Genomic DNA, 23,377 nt, shown 5'->3' with positions numbered 1-23,377 from the left:
TAAGTGTTTTAAAGTTTGTTCCGGGGACTTGTCAATTGACTTATAAAGCATATAATTAGTGATGAAGAGGAACATCGGTCCAAAGGCTCTAAAGAAAAGTAGTGCAAATTAGGACAATCCAGGGCCGCAGAGCCGCGTACACATGAAGGGAGGGAGCATCATCTCACCCGACAATATGCGCGCCAGACGAGAAACACAAAAGTCTTTTATCCACCTCGCGTGGCAATCCAAAATGGAAAGTGGTTTTTTTTACTTTGAACTGTTTGAAATTTTCTCCGTAGCTCGGCTACAGCGAAGTTTGCATTGTGGGCGCGTCGTCTGCATTTTAGGATTGGCGGCCAATTAAGTTGTGTGAAACCAGACGGAAATCGCCAGCGATGATGGCACGACCTACTCACGCGAGGGGGGCGAGAGCCTGAACCTTTGGCCTATAACGCGGGCTGGGCTTTATTTGGAGCAAAAGAGACATTGAGTTAGACTTGGGAAGTTTAATCCAAGGAACAGGACCAGGGGCGGGCAGTATGAGTCAAAAAGTCTGAGTAGGCTTTTTCTACTACTGCTAGCTGTCATGAAAATAAATCTAGAACGCGCCGGGATTTTACTCCCTCTTGTAGCTTGTTCCAGCACTCATGCAGATGTGGCTATTCGGGCTTCACCAACCTCGTCCTATAGCAATGCGAAGAGACCAACAGGGTCGCTTGAGCTCCCTAAGCCTTATCAAGCACTAGCACTTGCGTCGTGCCAACCTTGTGAGCCATGGCAGATTTTTTTTAACCTTTGACGTGTAAACATATGCTTTTTGTAGAAAGGGCGCGTGTCCGTCGCCTTGGGTCCTCTCAGTTGCTATGAACAACCACGAGTTGCGATAACCTTAAAGAAGGGGGGGAGGGTGTGTGTGACCCTAAAGGGCTCTAACGACTAAACGGAGTGAGCTGGGATAATTAAAGGCAGAGGTATCGGTTCCTCGTCTAGATCCTGGCCGGGTCGTTGATGCGGTACCGGGTAGGCTGCGTTGTTGTTGCGTGTAAAAATGTGGTGCCAGCCGGCGCGGCATAGTTGTTCCGGCGCTGGGTGACACGCGCCCACTGCCTGACAAGATATGCAGAACAATCTTTCCGCCACACATCACAATCGTCGCCATTGGGCTTGCCCACCAGTCGCTCCTTTCGCCACACTGCTTCCTAGATTCTCAGCCCTTATTCTTTTCAAATATCATGGCGTAAATCGCATCAGACGGCCCGGATCAAGCAAACCACAGTTCTACGCACACTCTGGTGTCGGCTGCGGGCTCGCCCCCCCATCGCACCATCGCAACCATGTTCACGTTTTGCCCTCTCCAGGGCGCGCAATCCGAGTCGCTGGCCTCACAGTCCCTGCTGGAGCTCGATGGCGGCGTCAAGGTGCTCGTGGATCTCGGATGGGATGAGTCCTTCGACGTGGCCAAGCTCGAGGAGCTGGAAAAGTAGGGGCGCCATCTCGTCACCACGCACGCGGGCCCTTTATGCTAACCTTGGCTCTTAGACAAGTCCCGACCCTCTCCCTCATCCTCCTGACGCACGCGACCGCCTCCCACATCGCCGCGTACGTGCACTGCTGCAAGAATATACCCCTCTTCACGCGCATCCCCGTCTACGCGACCCGGCCCGTCATCGACCTCGGCCGGACCCTCACGCAGGACCTGTACTCATCGACGCCCGCTGCGGCCACCACCGTACCTCCCGCCGCGCTGTCCGCGTCGGCCTATGCCTACACGCAGGCCGCGACGACGACGCAGAACCTGCTGCTACAGTCCCCGACCCCCGACGACATTGCGCGCTACTTTTCCCTCATCCAGCCCCTCAAGTACTCGCAGCCGCACCAGCCGCTGCCCTCGCCCTTTTCGCCGCCGCTCAACGGCCTCACCATCACCGCCTACAACGCGGGCCATACGCTCGGTGGCACCATCTGGCACATCCAGCACGGCCTTGAGTCCATCGTCTACGCCGTCGACTGGAACCAGGCCAGGGAAAACGTCTTTGCCGGCGCGGCCTGGCTCGGCGGCGCGGGTGGCGGCGGCGCCCAGGTCATTGAGCAGTTGCGCAAGCCGACCGCGCTCATCTGCAGCAGTCGCGGTGCGGAGAGGAATGCACAGGCGGGCGGCCGCGCCAAACGCGATGAGCAGCTGCTCGAGACGATCAAGGCGGCCGTGGCCAGGGGCGGCACCGTGCTGATTCCGGTAGACTCGAGCGCGCGGGTGCTGGAGCTTGCGTACTTGCTGGAGCACGCGTGGCGGACGGATTCGGCGTCGGCGGCTGGCGTGTTCAAGGCGGCCAAGCTCTACTTGGCTGGCCGCAACATGGCGAGTACCATGCGCTACGCACGAAGTATGCTCGAGTGGATGGACGACGGCATTGTACAAGAATTCGAGGCCTTTGCAGAGGGCCAGAAAAGAACCAACGGAGCTAGTGACAAAAAAGTAGGCGGCCCGCTTGACTTTCGCTTCATGCGCCTGTTGGATCGCAAAGCACAGATTGCGAAACTCCTGAGCACGGCTGTAAACAATGGCGAATCTAAAGGGCGCGTGATTCTGGCGAGCGATACCAGCATGGACTGGGGATTCTCCAAGGACTTGCTCAGAGGGTTGGCGTCTGACCCGAATAATGTTGTCATCCTTACAGATAAGCCTGGTATGGCGCAAGAAAGCAGCCCGTCTATTGCAAGAACGCTATGGAGTCTGTGGAAAGAGCGCAAGGATGGTGTTGCTACACTGCAAACAGCCAACGGCGACACGATCGAATACGTAAATACAAGTGGCTACGACCTGGAGATTCGGGATGCCAAACGTGAACCGCTGCAAGGGGAAGAACTTGCCGTATACCAACAATGGCTCGCCACACAACGACAGCTCCAAGCTACGCAGCAAACAGTCGGTGCAGACGGGATAGAGGCGTCTGCAGACGTGGTCGACGATGTGTCTTCCGATTCCTCGTCAGATTCGGAAGACGAGGACGGCCAGCAACAAGGCAAGGCGCTAAATGTGTCGGCTGCTCTTGGCCAAGTCGGCCGTAAGAACGTGGTTCTCAAAGACGAGGACCTCGGCATCAGTATTTTAATCAAGAAGAAGGGCGTCTACGATTTCGACTCGCGAGGCAAGCGCGGTCGTGAGCGATCGTTCCCCGTCACTGTGCGCAGGAAGAGAAACGACGACTTTGGCGAAATGATTCGGCCCGAAGACTATCTTCGTGCGGAAGAAAAGGAGGAGGATACCGTTGACGACCCCAATACCGCCGCCGACGACGAAAACTTGGGCAAGAAACGCAAGTGGGACGACGTGCAGGGCACTAGCGGCAACAAAAAACCGCAGCTCGGCAGAGGCACTGCCGCCGGTGGCGCCTTTGCAGGCGACGGCGGCGAAGACGGCAATATGACCGGCATGCAGGACGGTTTCGAACCCGACGAGCTGGACGCCGCCGAGGACGTCGACGTCGACGAGCCCGACGGCCCCTGCAAGCTCATCCACACAACGGAAACAATCGCCATCCACCTCCGCATTGCCTACGTCGACTTTGCCGGCCTGCACGACAAGCGCAGTCTCAACATGCTGATCCCGCTCATCCAGCCGCGCAAGCTCATCCTGATCGCCGGTACGCGCGAGGAGACGTTGGCCCTGGCACAGGACTGCCGCGCCATGCTCGGCGCCGACTCTGGCGGGAGCGGGGCTGGTGGTGAGAAGGGCGGTGCCGATATATACACGCCCGAAGTAGGCGTCGTCGTAGACGCTAGTGTTGATACAAGCGCTTGGGTCGTTAAGCTAGCCGACACGCTCGTCAAGAAGCTAAAGTGGCAAAATGTGCGTGGCCTAGGCATCGTCACCGTCTCTGGCCAGCTCTTTGCCGCTGCCGCCGCCGCCGTTGGCGCCATCGCCGGCGCCGCCGCCGACGAAGACGCGGACGCCGCCAACAAACGGCAAAAGACGAGCGACTCCTCCCTGGCGCTAACAACAACAACATCATCAACACCGACGACGACGACACTAATCCACACAACGGCGACGACGCCTAGCTTACCAACACTCGACGTGGTGACGGCCAGCTTAGCGGCCGTTGCCGCGCGCACGGCCGCGCAGCCGCTGCACGTGGGCGACCTCCGGCTCGCGGACCTCCGGCGCGCGATGCAGGCGGCCGGGCACGCGGCCGAGTTTCGCGGCGAGGGCATGCTCGTTGTCGACGGCGCCGTCGTCGTGCGCAAAACGGCCGAGGGCCAGGTCGAGGTGGAAAGCGTCGGTCTGCCGGCGGCAGGGCGGCGCAGCGCGCTGCACGAGGTCAAGAGGGCGATTTACGACAACTTGGCTGTGGTGGCGGGGGCGTAGAAAAAGAAGACAAGGAAAAAAGGGAGATGTATTCTTCCATCTGTGTATAATTTGAGGGGGTGGTGGGCGAATCTCGGCAGAAATTTGGCGTCTTTGCATTTATACCGCAGTCGTATACTACAGCCCTGAACAAAGCCATCATTTTGAAGTACTCTTCTTGTTGGGCTTGCCGGGTGATTGTCATCATGGAATAGTAGAATTATTTATATGCTTTGTCCGCATTGTGGACAACACGACAGTTGAAAACTGCACGCCGCGCTTCTTCCCACCCGCGGCCAACTAGCTCCATTACAAATACAGAGATGCACAAAAGAAATCGACACGCCAAGGTCTAGTGATGTATGATAGCCAAAGAGGGCCGCCTTGAGCATCGGTAATAAAACAAGAGAGGAAAGAAAAGAAAACGCCTAGCAATGCAACGCTTAGCAAAAAAACGCCCTTGTACAGTGTTGACCCCATGACTGGATCCCTCGCGCTCGCACTCATGACGCCGTCTTCATCTGCACCATTTCGTACTCGCCCTGCCCGTCTCTGCCGCGGCCCTTGCCGCGCGCACCCTGCACGAAGCCCGTCTCGTCGTCGCCGCCCGGGCCGTGGCCCGCTTCCAGATCCGCCGTCCGACTGCTGCTGCTGCTGCCGGCGGCGCGCTCTGGCGGTGGGGAGCTCGCTCTGGCGGTGCGGCCGTCGCCGGCGCCGAGGATGCGGCCGCCAAAGAAGACGGGCTGCAGCTCGCGGTAGCGGCAGCCCCAGGTGGCGAGGCCGACGGCCGCGGCGGACGAGGCCGCCATGGTGAGCCACCACATGGCGTGGCGCGGGAGCGAGCGCGTGTAGAGCGTGACGACGACGAGGTGGAGGGCGTGCACGGTGAGGGCAAAGTCGGGAACGAGCTTGCTGCGAGCAATGAGGATGACAATGGCGACGGCCCTTTTTCGTTGATTGAATAGTTAGTAACCGGAGCGCAAAAGGGAAGAGGGGGGGGGGGAGACAAACATGCAAAAAGAACCGTCAAAGAGCCAGACAAACGCCATCAGCCAGCCTTGGGTGTTGTCGGCCCGCACCGCTTCCCACCCGAGCACCAGGTCCAGGCCAAAGGGCTGGCCGGCGACGAGCGAGGTGAAGACGATGAGGACGAGCGCGACGGCGTAAAAGAGAAGCTGCAGCACGGCGATCTGGGCCGCGGTGCGCAGCGGCTGCAGCTCGTGGAGGGCGCCGGCCCTGGGGGGTCTGCGTCTGCGCGGCATTGCTTTGGGGGGGGGTTGGATGTGTGTGGTTGGCGACGAGGCAGTCGCAAAGTCGGTATATCGAAGAAGAAGAGTGGCGACTTTATCCGCGGCGCATCTTCAGGAATCGCCAACAGAAACAAGACCGACGATAGAAGACTGTTGAAGTGGAAAAGAGGTTCGAGGTTCGGCCGGATAGAACAACAAGTCGGCGGACGCGGAGGGGGCGCAAACTGGACTGCCTGAGGAACAGAATAGAGGCAGAGGAGAAAACGACGCTGTTGAGTTTTGCGGTCCTGCTGCAAGTGACGAGAGAAGCGGAACCAAAAAAAAAACGAAGAAGAACGAGAAAGAATTCGGCGAGAGAAGTGAAGACGATTGCTGCCTGCTGCGAGATCCAGGAGGTTTGACAGCTTGCATCAAACTAACTAGGGGTACGTACCTTTTGGGGGAGTCGAACATATATGGAGCTGACCGCCCTAGCATTCTGCCAAGGACCCGACGTCGTACAGCATATTTTAATGATAATAGTTATATAGGCTATAATCAAGAATTGATAGTTTATTCATCTCTTGAAAAGAAAATCGTACTAAAGGAACACTTTCCTAGTTTTTATTATTATAAGTTATTAGTAAAATAACAAGCAGTGTGTTATAGGAAGTGTTGTACGATGCCTGGCTACGTCACGAATTACTGGAGACTTTTTGTGGGGGCTGGAATAAAGCTTCCTTTCAGACGGGTGCCAAACGACCTTTTTGATCAATTCGACGCCTACATCAATCGAAACCGAATCCGTTTGATCGTACTCGCGAGCCGTTCAAACAAGCAACCCGATAACCGGTCAACGAAGCTCTCACATTTCCGCGGGTCATCCCAAGGTGCAACCAGATCCGCGACCCCCCAACCCGAATTCCAACCGCAACAAGAATGGGCTGGCTGCCATTCACGACGGCCTCGCGCGGGGACGAGATCCGCAGCGGCGCAGCCATCCCGACGCGCTCGGAGCGCGCGGTGTGCTGGGCCGCGCGCGACGCCTACTTTGGCTGCCTGGACGCGCACAGCATCATCGACGCGTCCAAGGCGCCGGGCGCGGGCGCGGCGGCGGCCGCCTGCCCGGAGACGTCGGCCGCGTTTGAGAAGGACTGCGCCGCGGCGTGGGTCAAGTACTTCAAGCAGTGGCGCGTGGCGGACGCGCAGAAGCGCCGCCGCATCGAGCAGCTGCAGGCCGAGGGCGCCGTCGAGGCCGCCGTCAGCAGCAGCTTCGCCGGCGGCGGCAACATTGCTGCCCCCGCCAGGGCGCAGGCCACAAAGGAGGATATTCAGGCCATGCTGGATAAGAAGCGCGGGTAAGACGGGTGCCCCCGAGGAAAGAAACAAGGAGAACAGAGTGGCAGCCTGAGAGGGAGAGAGGAGGTGTATTATTACGGTTCTTGTACAGTAGCGGGCGGAATGAATGACTACGCCACAACATTTCACTCATATTATAAAGCGCAATGCAAAGTTCCTGGGGCATCCATACGGTGCAAGGGCATACAATTCATGGATCGAGTACTTTGCCTCGTCTAGATTACAACACAGCTGGAAAAGAATGGCGTACAGTGACGTAAACTGGTTCCTATTTTCCAAAGCCAACAAGCATCACAAATTCGCTCTTGAAAAAATAGTGACAAATGCCAGTGTCGTCTCCTGGAAGCAATGTCTTTTTGCTCGACTAAACCAAATAAAGTAACAGAAGAAAAAATAACAACGGAAAAAAAATGTATAGACAGTAGAAACTACTCGCAATGCACTGGTGGTATCATCCATGTCTCTTTTGGCAACAGAAAAGGAAAAGAACAAAAACAAAAAAAAAGACAAAAACAAGATGGAGAGCAAGGGCCACGACAAAAGAGCCGCAAACCCAAAATTTCAAAGCCCAGGCCAAAAAATATATCATTCTCGCTCCACAGGAATCGTCTTGGCTTTCTACAAACGACGGTCGTAGAGAAGCGTCTTCGCTCGCACCACTTCACACAAGTCGGTCAGGAAAACAATAATGAAATAGGTTGTCATGAAATGTAGCATCGCTCCATCTTTCGTCTGTATCAAAGTCCGCCTTCCATGCAAAAACAACAACCCTGACGGGTGATGCGAGGCCAGAGTTTCAGAGGCTAAAGGTACTGCGACGGCCGCGGGAAGAGGGATCGAAACGGGCTGAGAATCTATGCCGACCCGTTTCGTGGATCCGCAGCTTCCTTGGGCAGAGGCGGTAGCTTCTTGTCTAGGCTGCCGCGGCTATATGTGCGTGTTCGGTCGAGATCCTCGTAGCCGTCGTCCTTGGCGGGTGGTAAAGGAGCGGCTCGTGTCGGCTCTAACATGCCATTGATTCTACCATGTTCATTGTCGTCGCGGCTGCTTTCGCCAAGCTCTTCCACCACGGGCAAGATGCGTTCATGTTGCGCCGAGTTGCGGTTTTCTGCGGGAACAGACATAGTCTTGATCGTTCGCTCTGGCGGATAATCAGAGGTCGACTTTTGTGCCTCCTTAGTCGCCATGTCTACCGTATCCTTGGGTGCTTGGTGTTCAGGAGCGCCAGGTGGCACCGGTGGAAGATGCGTTGGCATGGGCGGGATCGAGTGCCTAGTCTTCCCGGCCCGCGTCTCGCCCGATTGACGGGCGTCCATGGCCTCTTGCTCGCGTCGAATCTCCTCTCTATGTGCCTGCTCGCTCGACATGGTAATCCCCTCTACAAAGTTGTAGAAGCGATCGCCGTATTGGTCTGGCGGCAGAGCAGAGATTTGCGTCCTATCGCTGGAAAGGCCCTTCCAAAAATGCTCAATCTTCTTGATGATACCATAGTGGGTAAGGCAATCAATGACACCAAGGTAGTAAATCTCATCAGCGGGATCGTTATTCTCGCGAGTGGCTTGAAAGCCGCCGTCGTCTTGATTGAAAACAAATCCTGGACGACTGTGGCCTACGCCGAGCTCATCGGGCATTTTGTCAATAGCTTGGCCCATAGGGATGGGACGCTCTTGTCGGATCATCTGGCGAAGTTCGCGGGCCTTGCGGGCCGTCTCAAGCTTGGATGGGGTTCGGTGCAGGGGCATTGGCGGCTCCTCTTCTGTCGACTTTTCGCGGCCTGGGTTGAACACTTGGAGGGTCTTGCCACGCAGGTTCTCATCGTTACCACGAGACACGTCGTGGATACCAACGAGCAGAGAATAGTCCATAATTTGGAGGCGCTTCAATAGCACCACATCGGCGCGTAGTTGTTCCAAAAAAAGTCGCTTTTTCTGAATACCTAGTTCCAGGTTTCGTTTCCTGCGCAGCCAGTTGAGGTCTTTCAAGGTGGCTCTTGGGTTCTGCTCCAAGTCCTCCTCTTTGTAGTTGCGGCCGACCGTCGATCCCTTCAAATCGAATGTGGTGTGAATATCACGATGCGGCGGAAAGAGATTATTCATCACGACAAAGTGAATCTTCTTGCCGTAGGGCATCTTGACGCGGTGTAGTCCGTAGAACTGAGAAAGCAGAGTGTTGGGGTTTTGCTGAACGTGAGTATAGTAATCTTTAAGGATTTTCCTCAAAAACTTATGTTCGGAGTGATGAATCGTTTTAATGATGTACTTGTAGTCTCTAGAAAAGTAGAAAAAGCTGCCACTCTTGCCGGGCGAGCCCAGCTCTGACAAGATGTACTTGCCAGTGAGAGACATGAGGTAGTCGGCAGGGTCGAGACGGAAGAGAGCGCGTAGACGCCGGAAAACCCAAGGGGCGTAATCTTTGAATTTGAAATCATACTTGGCCGAGGGTACCAGCTCGTTTCCGGTGCTATTCGAGGTTAGTAGCTGCTAGTTCGTGGAGGGTGGCAAAGACATACATATCGAAAGTCGACTTTTGCTTGGCTTCAAAGTCGGCGTCTGTAAGCTCGCGATCGAGCTTTGCGTTTGTTCTGGAAACGGAGACGCGGATTCCAGTTAACATGTTGTAGGCAGTGACCCAGTTGGCATGGCTCTCATCGACTTTTGTGCCGACAAGAACTCGATCATCGTCTTCCTCCTCTTTGCGCCTGCGCTTGCTAGCTCGCTTCTGGCGAATGGCCTCGGCCCACCTAGCGGCGTCTTCGTCCAGAGCTATCTCGTCGCGGGGCATGTCCGATATTCCTGAACGTGTCGCTCTACGGCCCAGGTTCATGGAGGCACGTCGTGCCCCAGATACAGCGGATGTTGGCGAGAACCTGCCAGTCGCCAAGGCCGCGTCCTGCCCATCTTTAGAAGGCCGGCTGGATTTGGGAACCTCGAGCGTATGTCGTTGCTTCAAAATCGGCGGTGGAGCTGGTGGAAGAAGATGTCCGGAGGGAGATGAATTCAGCGAGGTATTACCGGGTTGGTAGGCAGGAGGAGAGGAGAAGCGGTGGGTAGTAGGTTTTGGAGAACTCGGCTGGGCGCCATGGCTCACGTCGGTGAGACTAGGTGAGGCGACTGGAGGAAAGTCCTTCTCGACAGGTACGGGGGGTTGTTCGTCGTGGCTTGGCGCGGCACTTGGAGCATGGTTGGGAGGGTTTGGCGGTTGGTGGAGAGGAGCGGAGGGTATTTGGGTCGATTGCTTGGCGGAGCCATTTTGTACATGATGGCCATTTGGGGTGGATGATTGAAGTGTAGTTCGGTCAGGAAGAGAGATTTTGCCATTAGCGAGGCCATTGGGGGCAATGGGATGTGTGTCGCGCCCGTCGTCATTCGTATACGAGTTCATGCTCGTTGGTCGAGTGCCATTGCCATTTTCGTTGAGCATCATCGCACGCGTGCCAGATGTGTCAGAGTCGTGCGTAGAGATTAAACTCTCATCGAAGCTCTCTGCTGTATTATCAGGCCTTGGGCGGTCGAGGACATGGGTGTCGGGCGCAACCTTGTCTGAGGCGAGGGCAAACTTGTCGTCGTGGCTGAACTGGAGAAAGTCAAGATGTGGGGAATCTACTGGCGCGTTGTCGTCAGTGAGATATGAGGGCATTTCGGCAGTGGCCCGGGTGCCGTGGACGGGCGATGCCTTGCGTGGCAGACGCTGGTCGGCAGCCGATGTGTTGACGTTGCTTGTTGGACGACTAAAAAAAAGACGTTTCGTAGACGACGGCGTGGAGCTTGAACGGGCTCAGAGCACGCTCAGGATTCGGGATGGTATGCCAGGACAGTCAGACAAGAAGGAATATATATCCGAATCGAGAGTTGGTGGCACGAAAGGACGCTCGTCAAGGCAAGCCACAGGGGCGGCTGGGGTGAATGGCGGTGATGATGCGAGGCGGTGCACACAGGACAGACATATACGGTCGGAGCTGACGAAGGAGAAGAGACAGGATGGCGTTGCACGAGGCTCGGCCTCGCGGACGAGAGCTCGGATGTTGCTAATTCGGCAGCTGCGGCGAGGAAATTCAATGAGGATGAGTGTGCGGATGATGATGCTAGCGGCCAGAGAAGGGAGGGGGGAGAATCGATGGTGAGCGAGACTTTTGGGGGGAAAGACAGAGAAGAAGAGACGACAAAACGTTGACGAAGACGTGCGCACGTTGGGCGGCGAAAATGGCCAACGAGGCGGCGCAGGCGGAGCCACAGGATTGGACGCAATTACAGGGGACAGCAGGGGAGAACAAGGTGCAACAGCGCTGTCAAGAGGCGCCAACTTCGCCAACTTGGGCTGCTCAGCGGTCGTGATCCACCTGTGGCTGAGCCACGGGGCGCTGCTGTTGGCCGCCGCGGAGCGCTGGCCAGGAACAAGGGGCAGCCAACAACCTAGGTAGGTAGGCAGGTAGTCAAGATGGCGGGAAAATCACCTACTAATAATACCTATTGGTGAGGTCCGTAGGTAAGTATAAAAGGATGCACAGGTAGGTTTCGAAACGACACATCCAATTCGTCAATTACAGGCACATCAGTCCCTTCTACTAGAAGGCACGCGTGCGACATACCCCATTGTTTGGAGTACCACGCTTGCTAAGGAAAGGAACACATGCTGTGCAGGTGTGTTTTACTTCTTTTCAAAATATATAATAGATTACTTAGGCGACGTATCGTGAAGTTCACATATCGTAAATTTTGATGTATTTGTTCTTCCACGTTGAGAAACGGTCTGGCGAGCTAACTATAGTATGTACCTGCCCACCTGTTAGATCTTTCCAGAGCCTCCACAACGGAACCAACCACCAATAATTTTATTTTAGGAGCTGCATGACGCGTTCAGGTAGGTTCAGTCAGTACCAGTACTCTGTACGGAGTATAGTCGCTGCAATTCGATTACCAGTCAGCGCCTCGGTTCCTGCTTCCAGCCGCCACAGTTGTCAGCCATTGCCAATAATAACAACGCCGAAGCCTGAATACGACTCGCCAAGGGCCTCGAATCCTGGCCTGGCGCCACAGCTCCAGTCTTCAGTGCCGCGTCTACTTCCAGGCATAACTCGCAACATCCCCTCGACTCCGTAGTAACATTGCAGTACCGACGCAGCCCTTGACCCTGGCTTGAAAGAGGCAACGAAGCACAAGAACAAACTCAAGCAGAAACGAAACGAAGGAAAAGAAACCACACAGATATATCAAAGCCACAGCTCAAGACTCGATATCACCAAGATCAATAACACATGTCTCAGACCCCTGGCGGTACCTGCTAATAATACGACTACCTATGTGTCGTCACTAAAGAAAGCAACGCAGCCTCTGCCTCCCTGTGCGGCGGCTTATCCCGTTGCTTAGCGGCATTTGGGAGGTAACACCTACCTACATACATAGTAAGAAGCTCGATGCACTGACAACACAATGCAGGCCCAGCCTGATGCACCTTCTGTCACAACCGCCCATCTTTGTGATCCGTGCATCATCTCAATGTGCATTATATCAATGCTATCTGAGTTATTCACCAGCACGCTGCCGACCCACAGCCTTCCCATCGAATACCACGCCAAAAGTGCCACGTATGGTCCTGCTCTGACGTCGCGACGCCAGCAGACTATCCCAAGCTCCGGTAATAAAAGAGACAATTTCCGATTCTCAAACGAGTACCCGGCTGCCTAGTATATCCTGCACTTGGTTTCTAATCGCCAGCCGAGTTATTGGTACAGCAGACCAGCGCTGGCGGTACGGGGCAGTACATGCCCAGGGCCATCAAGCATATCATAGCGAAGCGCGTTTCGGGCTGTATAACATATGCAATACCAGCATCGCCCACAATCGCAATGGGAATGACGCAGAGCAGAATGATGAATAGTTGGTAAGATTACAAGTCGATAAAATACGTCAAATTATGCTTTAAATTATCAACAAGGCTCTCACCTGTAATGGAGTGTGCATGGCAAATAGGACAACGGACCAAATGAGCAAAAAGCAGCACCTGGCCGTTGAGCCGGCTCCTCGCGCATAAAAGTACGACTGAGAAAGAGACATTGACATAACGTGATACAATAGCTACGGTGAACATTCTTAGATTGACCACCTTGGTCTTGTTCCAAGCGATCTCCTACTGCTGCGCTTCTTTTGTCAGGAATGGACCTTCTCGCAGCAAATTTGGCGGACTAAGATAAGAGGTAGTTGCAAAAATAGCTATCCAGAAAGCTTGTTAGGGAAAATAATCAAACCGACTGCTCACGTTGGAAAGACACAAAGATGATAAAGTTCTTCAAGGTACCACCACAAGGACCAGTGGCAGATAGCCCATGGTATATGGCAAGTGCATTGCAACAATGTGTAAGAGTTATATGTACGTAGCTTGCTATCCCGATAATATTGGCATTGTGAACACTTGTCCCATCGAGGAAGGAGCAAAGAAGGGTACATAGTTGTGTCTGTAGAGGTATGAGACCGACACAAGGAGTGATTTGCTTTACTTCCTGTCAAAAAGTCTCCGATTCTCCAAGCTCCATCTACTCCAAAGAACTGGCGGTATTTGATTTGTACCTATTGTTTGCCTATGTCAACAGTTGATTCTGGCCCTCTACATGCGCATGATCATGACACAGGACACCTGCGCCTGTAGCACTAGGCGGATACGATTGCGGGCGGGTAACAGCTTTACGCCCAAGGAGTGGCGGGGAGGAGCGGCGTGGTCAATTTTTAATTGAGATAATTGAGATAATTGAGAAATAAACAAATTGCCAGAGATCATGTTGCAAGTAGTATCTACAAGGGATAGCGTGCCATGCGAGGCAAATTCATGTGGAAGGCGCTGGTGAGAAGGCGTCGCTTAGCCTTCTTAGCAGGATCACTTAGATGCTGCTTATTGACCAGTACAAACACACCTAACACCATGAATTACCAACATTACCAATCACAGTAGAGTTATACATCTTCGAGTCGACCTTTACGACCTCCAAAACATCGATATCATCCCCCCAAAAATGCTCCCAGCAGACGGACTGCAGTCAACCTCGCAGGATGCCTGTGCCAGTGACGGCAACTCGTGCGCCGGGTCAAACCGAGAAGAAACTCCATCAGAAGTCGAAGCGACAAAGGAATCTGGCTTGTACCGCTTCGTGCAAATACAGAGCTGCCCCGACCACAATGGCAGCAATGAAGGGAGCCCGCGACCTTCGCTCCAGTCCATGGAGGAGATGTACAGCCGGTCTCTGAACGACGTGTCCAGCTTGATGAACCAAAGCACATCCAAGGAGACTGACAGCCAGGTATGAAGGCTCATATATCGCGTCGATAACCTAGTTATCGCAGCGCAGAATGTACTAACGGCGAGGTCCGGCACAGAGCGAGATCCTAGACATGCGAAAGAAGCGACAGCCGCGATCCCAGCCCTTGACACCACCAGGCTTAAGACACCGACTGTTGAAAAAAATTAGACCGAGACGTCACTGGGAGACATCACACAATCATGGACAAGATTGTACAGCAAATGTGGCTGCTTCGTTGGGCACAGTCGGACAATTGCGACGCCGAGATCGAGACTCGACCCAGATACACACCTCGTCCGATGACGAGGATGCGGCTAACAGTCGACAGCCTTTGACGCAAGAGGAACAGGCTTCTAATATGAAGACAAGTGATGCGGCCTCGGGTGTATAAGGCGGACTGTCGTTGCGGATGAGGAAGATGCCGCTGCAAGCCTAACCAAGGCGATGATCGGTTATCACTATCCACTCATGTCCCTTTGCTCGACTGAATTATTAGACTATTTGTATCTATTGAAATTATTTATTACAACAGTCTCCAGATGCCGGTATTATTAGTCAAGCTTGACAGCTCGGAGTAGTTCGGCGTAGTCGCCACATATCAGTCGGTGCCGGTCCAACACCGCAATCCACAACTCGCACTTCTCACCGAGGCATCACGGCGTAGTGTGCCCAGTGAGCGCTGCACAATCATGCTTTAGTGGGGATTTACAGTGGGCTGCGTCGGATCCACGCCTGGAAGACCGCCTAATGATAATGGCTGTGGGGAAAACCCCGGGGAAGCGGCATCGCTCGCCATCATTTGTCCGCCGGCATTGGCAATTTACAAAACACAGACCTGCCACCTACACCTCTCCCTCTCTTGTCTTTCTCATTTACGACATCCATTGGCCGTTGGAAATCGCTCCGCCGCGTCTACCGTCACAATGTTCCGTCCCGTACTAAGACAAGCTATGAGAACGAGCTTGGCTCTTCGCCCTGCTACGGTCCGCTCTTTCGCCTCGGCATCTGACCCTACCTTCAATTGGCAAGATCCTCTTGCTTCCAAGAACCTTCTAACAGAGGAGGAGATTGCAATTGCCGAGACGGCAGAGAGATACTGCCAAGAGCGCATGCTGCCACGAGTTTTGCGTAAGTACCGACTACCAGTGCTATTGGCAGCGCTTGCTAATTCAGCGCAAACAGAGGCTTACCGCGATGAACACTACGATCCCAAGATCCTCGAAGAAATGGGCGAGCTCGGTCTGCTCGGCGCCACCATCCAGGGCTACGGCTGCGCCGGTGTGTCGAACGTCGCCAGCGGTCTCATCACCCGCGCCGTGGAGCGGGTGGACAGCGGCTACCGCTCCGGCATGTCAGTACAGTCGTCGCTGGTCATGGGCGGCATCAACGAGTTCGGCACGGCGGAACAAAAGGAGCGCTTTCTCCCAGAGATGGCCAAGGGAAAACTCCTTGGCGCCTTTGGTCTGACTGAACCCAACCACGGCAGCGACCCCGGCAGCATGGAGGCAATTGCGCGTCCGCACCCGACCAAGAAGGGCGTCTACCTGCTCAGCGGCGCCAAGACGTGGATCACAAACAGTCCGATTGCCGATGTCCTGATGATCTGGGCCAAATTTGAGGAGACGGGCAAAATTCGCGGTTTTCTGGTCGAGCGCAAGGACTGCCCGGCCGGCACTCTCGCCACGCCGGCCATCAAGGACAAGAATGGCCTGCGCGCTTCCATAACGGGCATGATCCAGCTCGATGATTGCCCGGTTCCGGTAGAGAACATGTTCCCCGACATTGAGGGCCTGCGCGGACCCTTTTCGTGCCTCAACAACGCCCGCTTCGGCATCGCGTTTGGCATCATGGGCGCGTTGGAGGACTGCATCGCGCGCGCGCGCACTTACGCGCTAGAGCGCAAGCAGTTCAAAGGCAATCCTCTAGCGCGCTATCAGCTGATCCAAAAGAAGCTGGCCGACGCCACGACGGACGCTGCGTACGGCACGCTGGCGGCCATTCAGGTCGGCCGCCTCAAGGACGAGGGCAAGGCGACAAACGAGATGATTAGCATGATCAAGAGGGCCAACTGTGATGCCGCTCTGCGCAACGCGCGCATTCTGCAGGAGATTTTCGGCGGCAATGCCGTATCGGACGAATACGGCATTGGCCGCCACGTCGCAAACCTGTTCGTTACGCAAACGTACGAGGGTCAGAGCGATATTCACAGTACGTTTTTACTGAAGAAAAACGCACATTTGCAACTCAAGCTAACATTTACCTCACAGGCCTTATCCTAGGAAGAGCCATCACTGGCATCCAAGCCTTTGTCTAATGCAAGCGACCTGTTGGGGCAATGTCACGCGACAGCCGTAGAGCGGACGGATGGCGCAGCGTTTGGGTCACGGAAGATCATGAAGCTGGGATTTTAAACATACTAGGGATGCATTCGAAAAAGCGTATACAGTGCAATTAGAAATACAAAATGTACAAGCTACGAGAGTTGTAACTTGGGCAGACCGCTGGCCGGTGATGGCACGAGGAGCTGCCAGCACGAACGAGGAGAGGCGCTGTGGTGCAGTGACTGCATGCGCGCGGCACGCAAATGTTGATTTTCCCATCAAAGACGACAATGGACTATTGGTCAGCGTGCAAAATCATGACAAAAGGGATGCTCGAGTGGCAAATGGCTGAGAACTTTTTGCCCTGTTCTCGGCGATGGTGCCTGGCAGAGAGGGCCTCCGAGGTGGGCTGGCCGTCAAACCCGACCGAACCGGCAGCCACAGGCGGTACTGCTGAGTACAAGCTCAACTAACACCGTAATGGGGGTCACACACGCGTGGGCTGATAGCGCTGATGAACCGGCTCCGCCTGGTTTGTGCAGCCGCCCGACACCGCCACAAGGTGAGGGGCAGAAAAAACGAAAAGACTTTTGGGTCAGTCAGCGCTTGCCCAGGCCTGCACTGTCCAGCCATCCATGCTCCGTTGGCCAGCGCACCTCGTACTGTGACTGGCGCTGGCGGAGGCCCCCCACCTGGGCTGCCCTCACCTTCCTTCTCCTTCCAGTGCCGCCGCTGATGACTGTTGCCCATTCTGCCCGCCCAGAGCCTTTTTTCCCCTCCAACACAACATACAACCACCAAATTTTTGATCGGTTTTCCTAACGCACCTATCGAGCACGAGAACGTCGCCGTTGCCATCCCCTCTCTCTTTACATTTCCTGTTACTGCCCGTCCATTACGAGCACTTCTGATCTTGTTGTCTGGGTATGTTTTATCGACAAACGACAACCTCCTGCTGCCCTTTCCCCTCTTTTGCCCGCCACATTGCTAACCACCGCAAAACACAACAGCAACGCTTTCTCAGCGAAACCGACAGCCACCTTCATCACCCCATCCACACAAACAACATACACGCCGCCCGCCATGGCTCTCAAGCGCATTAACAAGGAACTCACTGATCTCGGCCGGTAAATACCTATTTTTCCTTCTCTTTTGACTCTGAATCCCGTCGCTTGGCCTGCCCGACGCCCAGCCGTGGTGTCATGAGGTCACGTCTTGTTTGCAGCCCAAGGGACGAGCAAGGTGGGGCTCGCTGAAGCGGGGTCCCCTTTGGCAACGACGCTGCGCCCGTGGCTGTAATGGCGAGCTATCCCGCCGGGATGCCTTGCTCTGGGCGAGACGCGGATCTTTTGACGACGATTCGATTGTATTTATGTTGGCGTGCATTGCTGACGATGTTCTAGAGACCCGCCCTCTTCCTGCTCAGCCGGTCCCGTGGGTGAAGATTTGGTACGTTTGCTCTCGCTTCGCCGTCGCAGCGGCTCTGTCCATCCGGGTTGCCCAACCGTCGTTTGGCCACCGCTGCCACTGGTATCACATCATAGGATATCTTACTAACTATTTTCAACAGTTCCACTGGCAAGCTACTATTATGGGACCCGTAAGTTACGCAGGCCAGCGTGCCACCTGGCCGGGTAACCCCGGCTGCGATTTGCGGCGTCACGCCTTGCATCTGAATACTAATCACCGATGATAGAGCGATTCCCCATACTCCGGTGGTGTCTTCTTCCTCGCCATTCACTTCCCTACCGACTACCCCTTCAAGCCTCCCAAGGTCAACTTCACAACTCGCATCTACCACCCGAATATCAACTCGAATGGTAGCATCTGCCTAGACATTCTGCGAGACCAGTGGAGCCCGGCGTTGACAATTTCCAAAGGTTTGTGCATACATGGGCCTCGAAACGAGGCAGATGGTTCTGCAATCACATACTGACAATCTCTAGTCCTCCTGTCCATCTGCTCGATGCTGACAGACCCCAACCCCGACGACCCTCTTGTTCCCGAGATTGCGCACGTGTACAAGACGGACCGACCACGATACGAGGCTACGGCCCGCGAGTGGACGCGCAAGTATGCCGTCTAAGCGGACGTGCTCTGGTGTGAGTGTGGAGAGCTGGTGTGCGAGGAGAGATGGGGCGGGTGATGATTTCGTCTTCTGTTACACAATACTAGCATAGGATATCAAGCGAGTGATTGCTCAGCGACACGGTTGGAATATGGCTGGATCGTGGGCCGTGAACTTGGCAGCCGTCTAGCACAGAACCGCCGTGGGAGCCAGCGACGTCTAGTTATGACTGGACCGAAGCGAGCTTGATGGTATGCTAACGGGAATCGAAACGGCAAAGTCAAGCTGTGTGGTCTGAAGTAACATTGCAATCACCAGGGATACCAGGCAGCTGGGGCAGTGCATTTCAGGTTGCAATCCTGTTCGTGGCATGCAGATTCAGGCAGCATATTTCATCATTGTCTCGAAACATTTGCAGTTCACCTTGAGTGCAAACGTGTCGACGTGACTGTGACAGGAAACGGGCGAGTGAAACTGACACGGGTCGCCGGCAGGCCATATGCTTATCAGGACTCAGTCGAGGAGACATGTAACGTAGATGAAGAGAATGATATGGTGATGGTTGAGTAGCGACATGTGTACCTAAGGTTACAGGGGCCAAGAGGTACACGTGCAATAATATTGGAGAGATTGGCGATAGAAGGATGACGGGTATGACGGCAATAGAATGGATTTACGAAACAAAGACGAGTTGATAGGATACACGAGGGTAGAAGAGGAAGGGGGAGGGGAAGCGCAAAAGACAAGGACTCCAAGTACAGTAGCATCGCGGCTGTAAGAGGAACAGGCGGATCTGCGCAGGATGCGGCTAGGTGCTGGGCGGGTGGTGTTTGTCATGGTATTTTTAGGTAACTATGTAGCAGGCACGAAGCAGCCACATGTCTGCAGCAAAAGACCCAGTGGATGATCAGGTTGAGTGGTCAGTCTGCAGAGCATGAGATGCATCAGAATTTGGGACGAAACAGAAACGGAAATGTTTCGAGGCCGATACGGTTGGGTGGGGAGTGGCGCGATTTTGTGGTGGTGAAGGCTATTGCATAAATCCTTTTCTTTTTTCTTAACCGTTTCTGTGAAAGACTTTTGTCAGGACCCGGGCTTATCAATCCTTGGTGGGAGCCGGGGAATATTCGAGATGGCGTGCAGAGTGGCAGGGGAGGGACGGGGAGGTGATGGCGGCGACGATAGATGTCGCAAGGTGTTTCAGGGCCGACGGAGGCGGGGCGGCGGAAGAGATGACACGCTTGGCAGGGACAGGGTGGTGGTTGACGGAGGAGGGAGAAGGCCGGGTCATTGTGAAGAATGACGATCAGATGCAGGTTGATTTTTTTGCGAGGTGATGGCGAATGGTTCATATGGGGAAATGGGGGTTTGGCGAGAGAAGGAGGGAATGTGTGTGTAACTACTAAGGTACTAGGTAGTATAAGCTTTGCTTGGTTGGTGTTGTATGCGGTGGATGCTGAAGAAAAGCTGCAGCAGCTCAGCGAGACAGCCTTGCATGGCGGTGCTTCAAGGGGGGGGATACAAGCCGTCTTGGCAGCTGTCAGCAGGGGATTTGTACACCCGCCCCAAACCAGCCTCCTCCCTCGTTCATCTCCGCAACAAAGCAATATCGAAAAAAAATCGAACGAGTCGGAAGCTCTGCAATTCTCTTTGATAATTCCGTCAAGAGAGTACACAAGATACACGATACGGACCACGGCCATTCGTACATTTCCAAAGGTCCATATGACTGGAAAGCTGGAAACACTTTGCATGCGACTGAAGCGCAAACGAGCCGCAAAAGATGGGATGACGGGGTCCGGGCAGCAGGGACCGAGCGTGCTATCCTGATGCAACAATGTACGTGATGTGTCTATTGTTTTTCCTTGACCAGATGAACATGACAAAACAGGTGATTTCTGATTGCTCAGACTAGACTCTGGCTCCGCGACGCTGGCCCTTGGGTGCCACCACGACAACACCAAAGGCTCTGCCCTTTTCTTCTTTGGTCGGCGACTCGCGGTAATACAAATTGACCATGGAGATCTGGGAAGGAAATAAAGAGTAGACGTCGTCCCCCGACGTTGCCCGTTTCGGACCGTATATGCCACGCCATGTTGGGCCCTGTAACGCGTCCAACCCGCCCAGCCAGAATCTCAAACAGCACTAGCGACGCACTCCTACAAGCCAGGACTACCAGGACTACGTGTTATAGGTACGTCGTTTAGATTGCTGACCCCAAACGTGAGGGACTCTCTAGTTACCCGTCGACGACGTCGGTGGATTCATTATTTCCCAATTAATTTACTTTTTATTCTTGATTCAAAAAGAGAGTTTCCTTGTTATTTTTCATCACCTCTTATCACGCTGCGACCGCAGGCCCTGTGCCCTGTTACAGGCTATTAGCCCCCGTTCCCCTCTCCCCTTCACCAAACGTGATTCTACCACCACGCCAGCTTTCTTACCTTCCTCTCTCCTTTTGCTCTTGTTCCCTTTTATTCCCTCGCTTCCGGTTTCCATCTCCATTCCCAATTTGAATGTCATTCATTTTTTAGCTTGTGTAATGTTGGGAGCCGGCTGGTCTTTAATACGTGTTATCTGGTCAGTTCACTTACACCCCGAATATCAGCCTGAGTCCGTTGCCGATGCCATCTTTTCATCAATGCTAACATGCTCTTGCAGAGTGAAAATAATAGGGCTTATCCGATTTCGAAAGCAACCTCATCGACATATGATACACGCCGGCATCTACCTCTACACCTCTTGACGAGGCCTCATTTCCTTAATACACAAGCAAGACAGCGGATTCCCAGTATACCAGTATTTCCGACAAGCTCGCGGGCTTTTCCGCTTCATTCTGCACCGGCCCAGGCCGTTTCCTTCTCACATCACCTCCTATCCGACTCAACACAGCCTTCGCCATGAATGCCAGCTATGAACGACCCGAGAGGTCGCGAGGCACGCCCCTCACCCGCATGCTCATGAACGGCGAGGTGTCCATGGAAAAACAGCTCGACCTGACATCAAGAGAAAAGTTTGACCGCTGGATGATTAACGAGGGCTATCGAAGATTGTACGTCGGGACCTCTTCTCCTCTTCTCCAACACCAACCATGATCGGCCGCTTTCCATCCATCCACCCATCCACTAACAATCTTGCAGCTTCGTCTTCGTTTTTATCCTTGCCCATGGCCTCATCTTCGCCTTTGGCTGCGTCCACTATGGTCTCAAGGACTCCCTCGCGGGCCCGCGCGGCATCTTTGGCTTCACCTTTACTGTGGCCCGCGCCTCGGCCCTGGTGCTGCACGTCGACGTCGGCATCGTGCTCTTTCCCGTGTGCCGGACGCTCGTCTCGCTCATGCGGCAGACGCCCCTCAACGGCGTCATCCAGTTCGACAAGAACATCACCTTTCACATCACGACGGCTTGGTCCATTGTCTTTTGGTCCTGGGTGCACACCATTGCCCACTGGAACAACTTTGCCCAGGTCGCGGCCAAGAACAACCTGGGCTTCTACGGCTGGCTGCTCGCCAACTTTGCCTCGGGCCCCGGCTGGACCGGCTACGTGATGCTGCTCGCTCTCATGGGCATGGTTGTTACGTCGCTTGAGAAGCCGCGCCGCGCCAACTATGAGCGCTTCTGGTACACGCACCACATGTTCATCGTCTTCTTCTTCTTCTGGTCCCTGCACGGCGCCTTTTGCATGATCCAGCCCGACGTTGCGCCTTTTTGCACCAGCATCGGTGCCTCGGCCATTGGTGTCTTTTGGCAGTTTTGGATGTACAGCGGCTTCTGCTACCTGGCCGAGCGCGTCGCCCGCGAGATCCGCGGTCGCCACAAGACGTACATTTCAAAGGTTATCCAGCACCCGAGCCAGGTCTGCGAGATTCAGATCAAAAAGGAGCACACCAAGACGCGTGCCGGCCAGTACATCTTCTTCTGCTGCCCCGCCGTCTCGCTCTGGCAGTATCACCCCTTTACTCTCACCAGCGCCCCCGAGGAGGACTACATCTCCATCCACATGCGCTGCCAGGGCGACTTCACTATGGCCGTGTCGGCCGCGCTCGGCTGCGAGTGGGGTAAAAAGGGCGACACGAGCAAGGTCGTCGGCGTCGAGGCCGCTGATGCCTCCAACGGCGTCGATCCAGCCCTGCGCCGCGTGCTCCCGCGCGTGTACATTGACGGCCCCTTTGGCTCCGCCTCTGAGGACGTCTTCAAGTATGAGGTGTCGGTACTTGTCGGCGCGGGCATCGGCGTGACGCCGTTTGCCTCGATCCTCAAGTCCATCTGGTACCGCATGAACTACCCGCAAAAGAAGACGCGCCTGTCCAAGGTCTACTTTTTCTGGATCTGCCGCGACTTTGGCTCTTTCGAGTGGTTCCGCTCGCTGCTCATGGCCGTCGAGGCGCAGGACGTCGAGCACCGCATCGAGATCCACACGTATCTCACGGCCAAGATCAAGAGCGACGACGCGACCAACATCATGATCAACGACGCCGATGCCGAAGCCGACGCCATCACCGGCCTGCGTAGCCCTACCAACTTTGGCCGCCCCAACTGGGACATGATCTTCAAGGGCATCCGCAAGCTGCATACTCCTGGCGAGGCGGGCGTCTTCTTTTGCGGCTCCAAAGGTCTGGGCAGCTCCCTGCACGTCTACTGCAATAAGTATTCCGAGCCTGGGTAAGTTTACAAGCGTTGAAAAGTATCCCCATCACTAGAGATTTGCTAACACGTCATCTAGATTCTCGTTTGTCTGGGGCAAAGAAAACTTTTAAATATGCTGATGGGTGGACTACTCGTTTAAAAA

The 23,377-nt window shown here is 54.7% G+C and overlaps 8 protein-coding genes across 8 annotated transcripts; 6 read left to right on the top strand and 2 right to left on the bottom strand.

The window, feature by feature from the left end:
• Positions 1 to 674: 674 nt before the first annotated feature.
• On the top strand, positions 675 to 4,348 carry CCM_01364 (cleavage and polyadenylylation specificity factor, putative; the record flags this gene model as incomplete). Its single annotated transcript, XM_006666520.1, has 3 exons — positions 675 to 693; positions 1,234 to 1,462; positions 1,522 to 4,348. The coding sequence occupies 3 exons, from the start codon at positions 675 to 677 to the stop codon at positions 4,346 to 4,348; spliced, it is 3,075 nt and encodes a 1,024-aa protein (XP_006666583.1).
• Positions 4,349 to 4,830: 482 nt separating this feature from the next.
• Positions 4,831 to 5,589, bottom strand: CCM_01363 (SYS1-related integral membrane protein; the record flags this gene model as incomplete). The annotated part of the gene is made up of 2 exons (XM_006666519.1): positions 4,831 to 5,272; positions 5,339 to 5,589. 2 exons carry the CDS (start codon positions 5,587 to 5,589, stop codon positions 4,831 to 4,833), a joined length of 693 nt encoding a protein of 230 aa, XP_006666582.1.
• Positions 5,590 to 6,495: 906 nt separating this feature from the next.
• On the top strand, positions 6,496 to 6,918 carry CCM_01362 (Cytochrome c oxidase, subunit VIb; the record flags this gene model as incomplete). Its single annotated transcript, XM_006666518.1, has 1 exon — positions 6,496 to 6,918. One exon carries the CDS (start codon positions 6,496 to 6,498, stop codon positions 6,916 to 6,918), a length of 423 nt encoding a protein of 140 aa, XP_006666581.1.
• Positions 6,919 to 7,769: 851 nt separating this feature from the next.
• CCM_01361 (phosphatidylinositol-4-phosphate 5-kinase its3) lies at positions 7,770 to 11,505 on the bottom strand (the record flags this gene model as incomplete). Its single annotated transcript, XM_006666517.1, has 4 exons — positions 7,770 to 9,375; positions 9,425 to 10,642; positions 10,736 to 11,272; positions 11,501 to 11,505. The coding sequence occupies 4 exons, from the start codon at positions 11,503 to 11,505 to the stop codon at positions 7,770 to 7,772; spliced, it is 3,366 nt and encodes a 1,121-aa protein (XP_006666580.1).
• Positions 11,506 to 12,341: 836 nt separating this feature from the next.
• On the top strand, positions 12,342 to 12,596 carry CCM_01360 (uncharacterized protein; the record flags this gene model as incomplete). The annotated part of the gene is made up of 1 exon (XM_006666516.1): positions 12,342 to 12,596. The coding sequence occupies one exon, from the start codon at positions 12,342 to 12,344 to the stop codon at positions 12,594 to 12,596; it is 255 nt and encodes an 84-aa protein (XP_006666579.1).
• Positions 12,597 to 15,123: 2,527 nt separating this feature from the next.
• CCM_01359 (glutaryl-CoA dehydrogenase) lies at positions 15,124 to 16,514 on the top strand (the record flags this gene model as incomplete). The annotated part of the gene is made up of 3 exons (XM_006666515.1): positions 15,124 to 15,328; positions 15,383 to 16,408; positions 16,468 to 16,514. 3 exons carry the CDS (start codon positions 15,124 to 15,126, stop codon positions 16,512 to 16,514), a joined length of 1,278 nt encoding a protein of 425 aa, XP_006666578.1.
• Positions 16,515 to 17,604: 1,090 nt separating this feature from the next.
• Positions 17,605 to 18,607, top strand: CCM_01358 (Ubiquitin-conjugating enzyme, E2; the record flags this gene model as incomplete). The annotated part of the gene is made up of 5 exons (XM_006666514.1): positions 17,605 to 17,648; positions 17,925 to 17,970; positions 18,092 to 18,121; positions 18,218 to 18,401; positions 18,498 to 18,607. 5 exons carry the CDS (start codon positions 17,605 to 17,607, stop codon positions 18,605 to 18,607), a joined length of 414 nt encoding a protein of 137 aa, XP_006666577.1.
• Positions 18,608 to 20,084: 1,477 nt separating this feature from the next.
• On the top strand, positions 20,085 to 23,254 carry CCM_01357 (NADPH oxidase; the record flags this gene model as incomplete). Its single annotated transcript, XM_006666513.1, has 6 exons — positions 20,085 to 20,090; positions 20,164 to 20,428; positions 20,505 to 20,590; positions 20,829 to 20,909; positions 21,382 to 21,641; positions 21,730 to 23,254. 6 exons carry the CDS (start codon positions 20,085 to 20,087, stop codon positions 23,252 to 23,254), a joined length of 2,223 nt encoding a protein of 740 aa, XP_006666576.1.
• Between the last annotated feature and the right edge of the window lie 123 nt (positions 23,255 to 23,377).

Source organism: Cordyceps militaris (assembly GCF_000225605.1).
Source record: "Cordyceps militaris CM01 unplaced genomic scaffold CCM_S00001, whole genome shotgun sequence".
NCBI lineage: Eukaryota > Fungi > Ascomycota > Sordariomycetes > Hypocreales > Cordycipitaceae > Cordyceps > Cordyceps militaris.
This window is presented reverse-complemented; position numbering and strand designations above follow the sequence as displayed.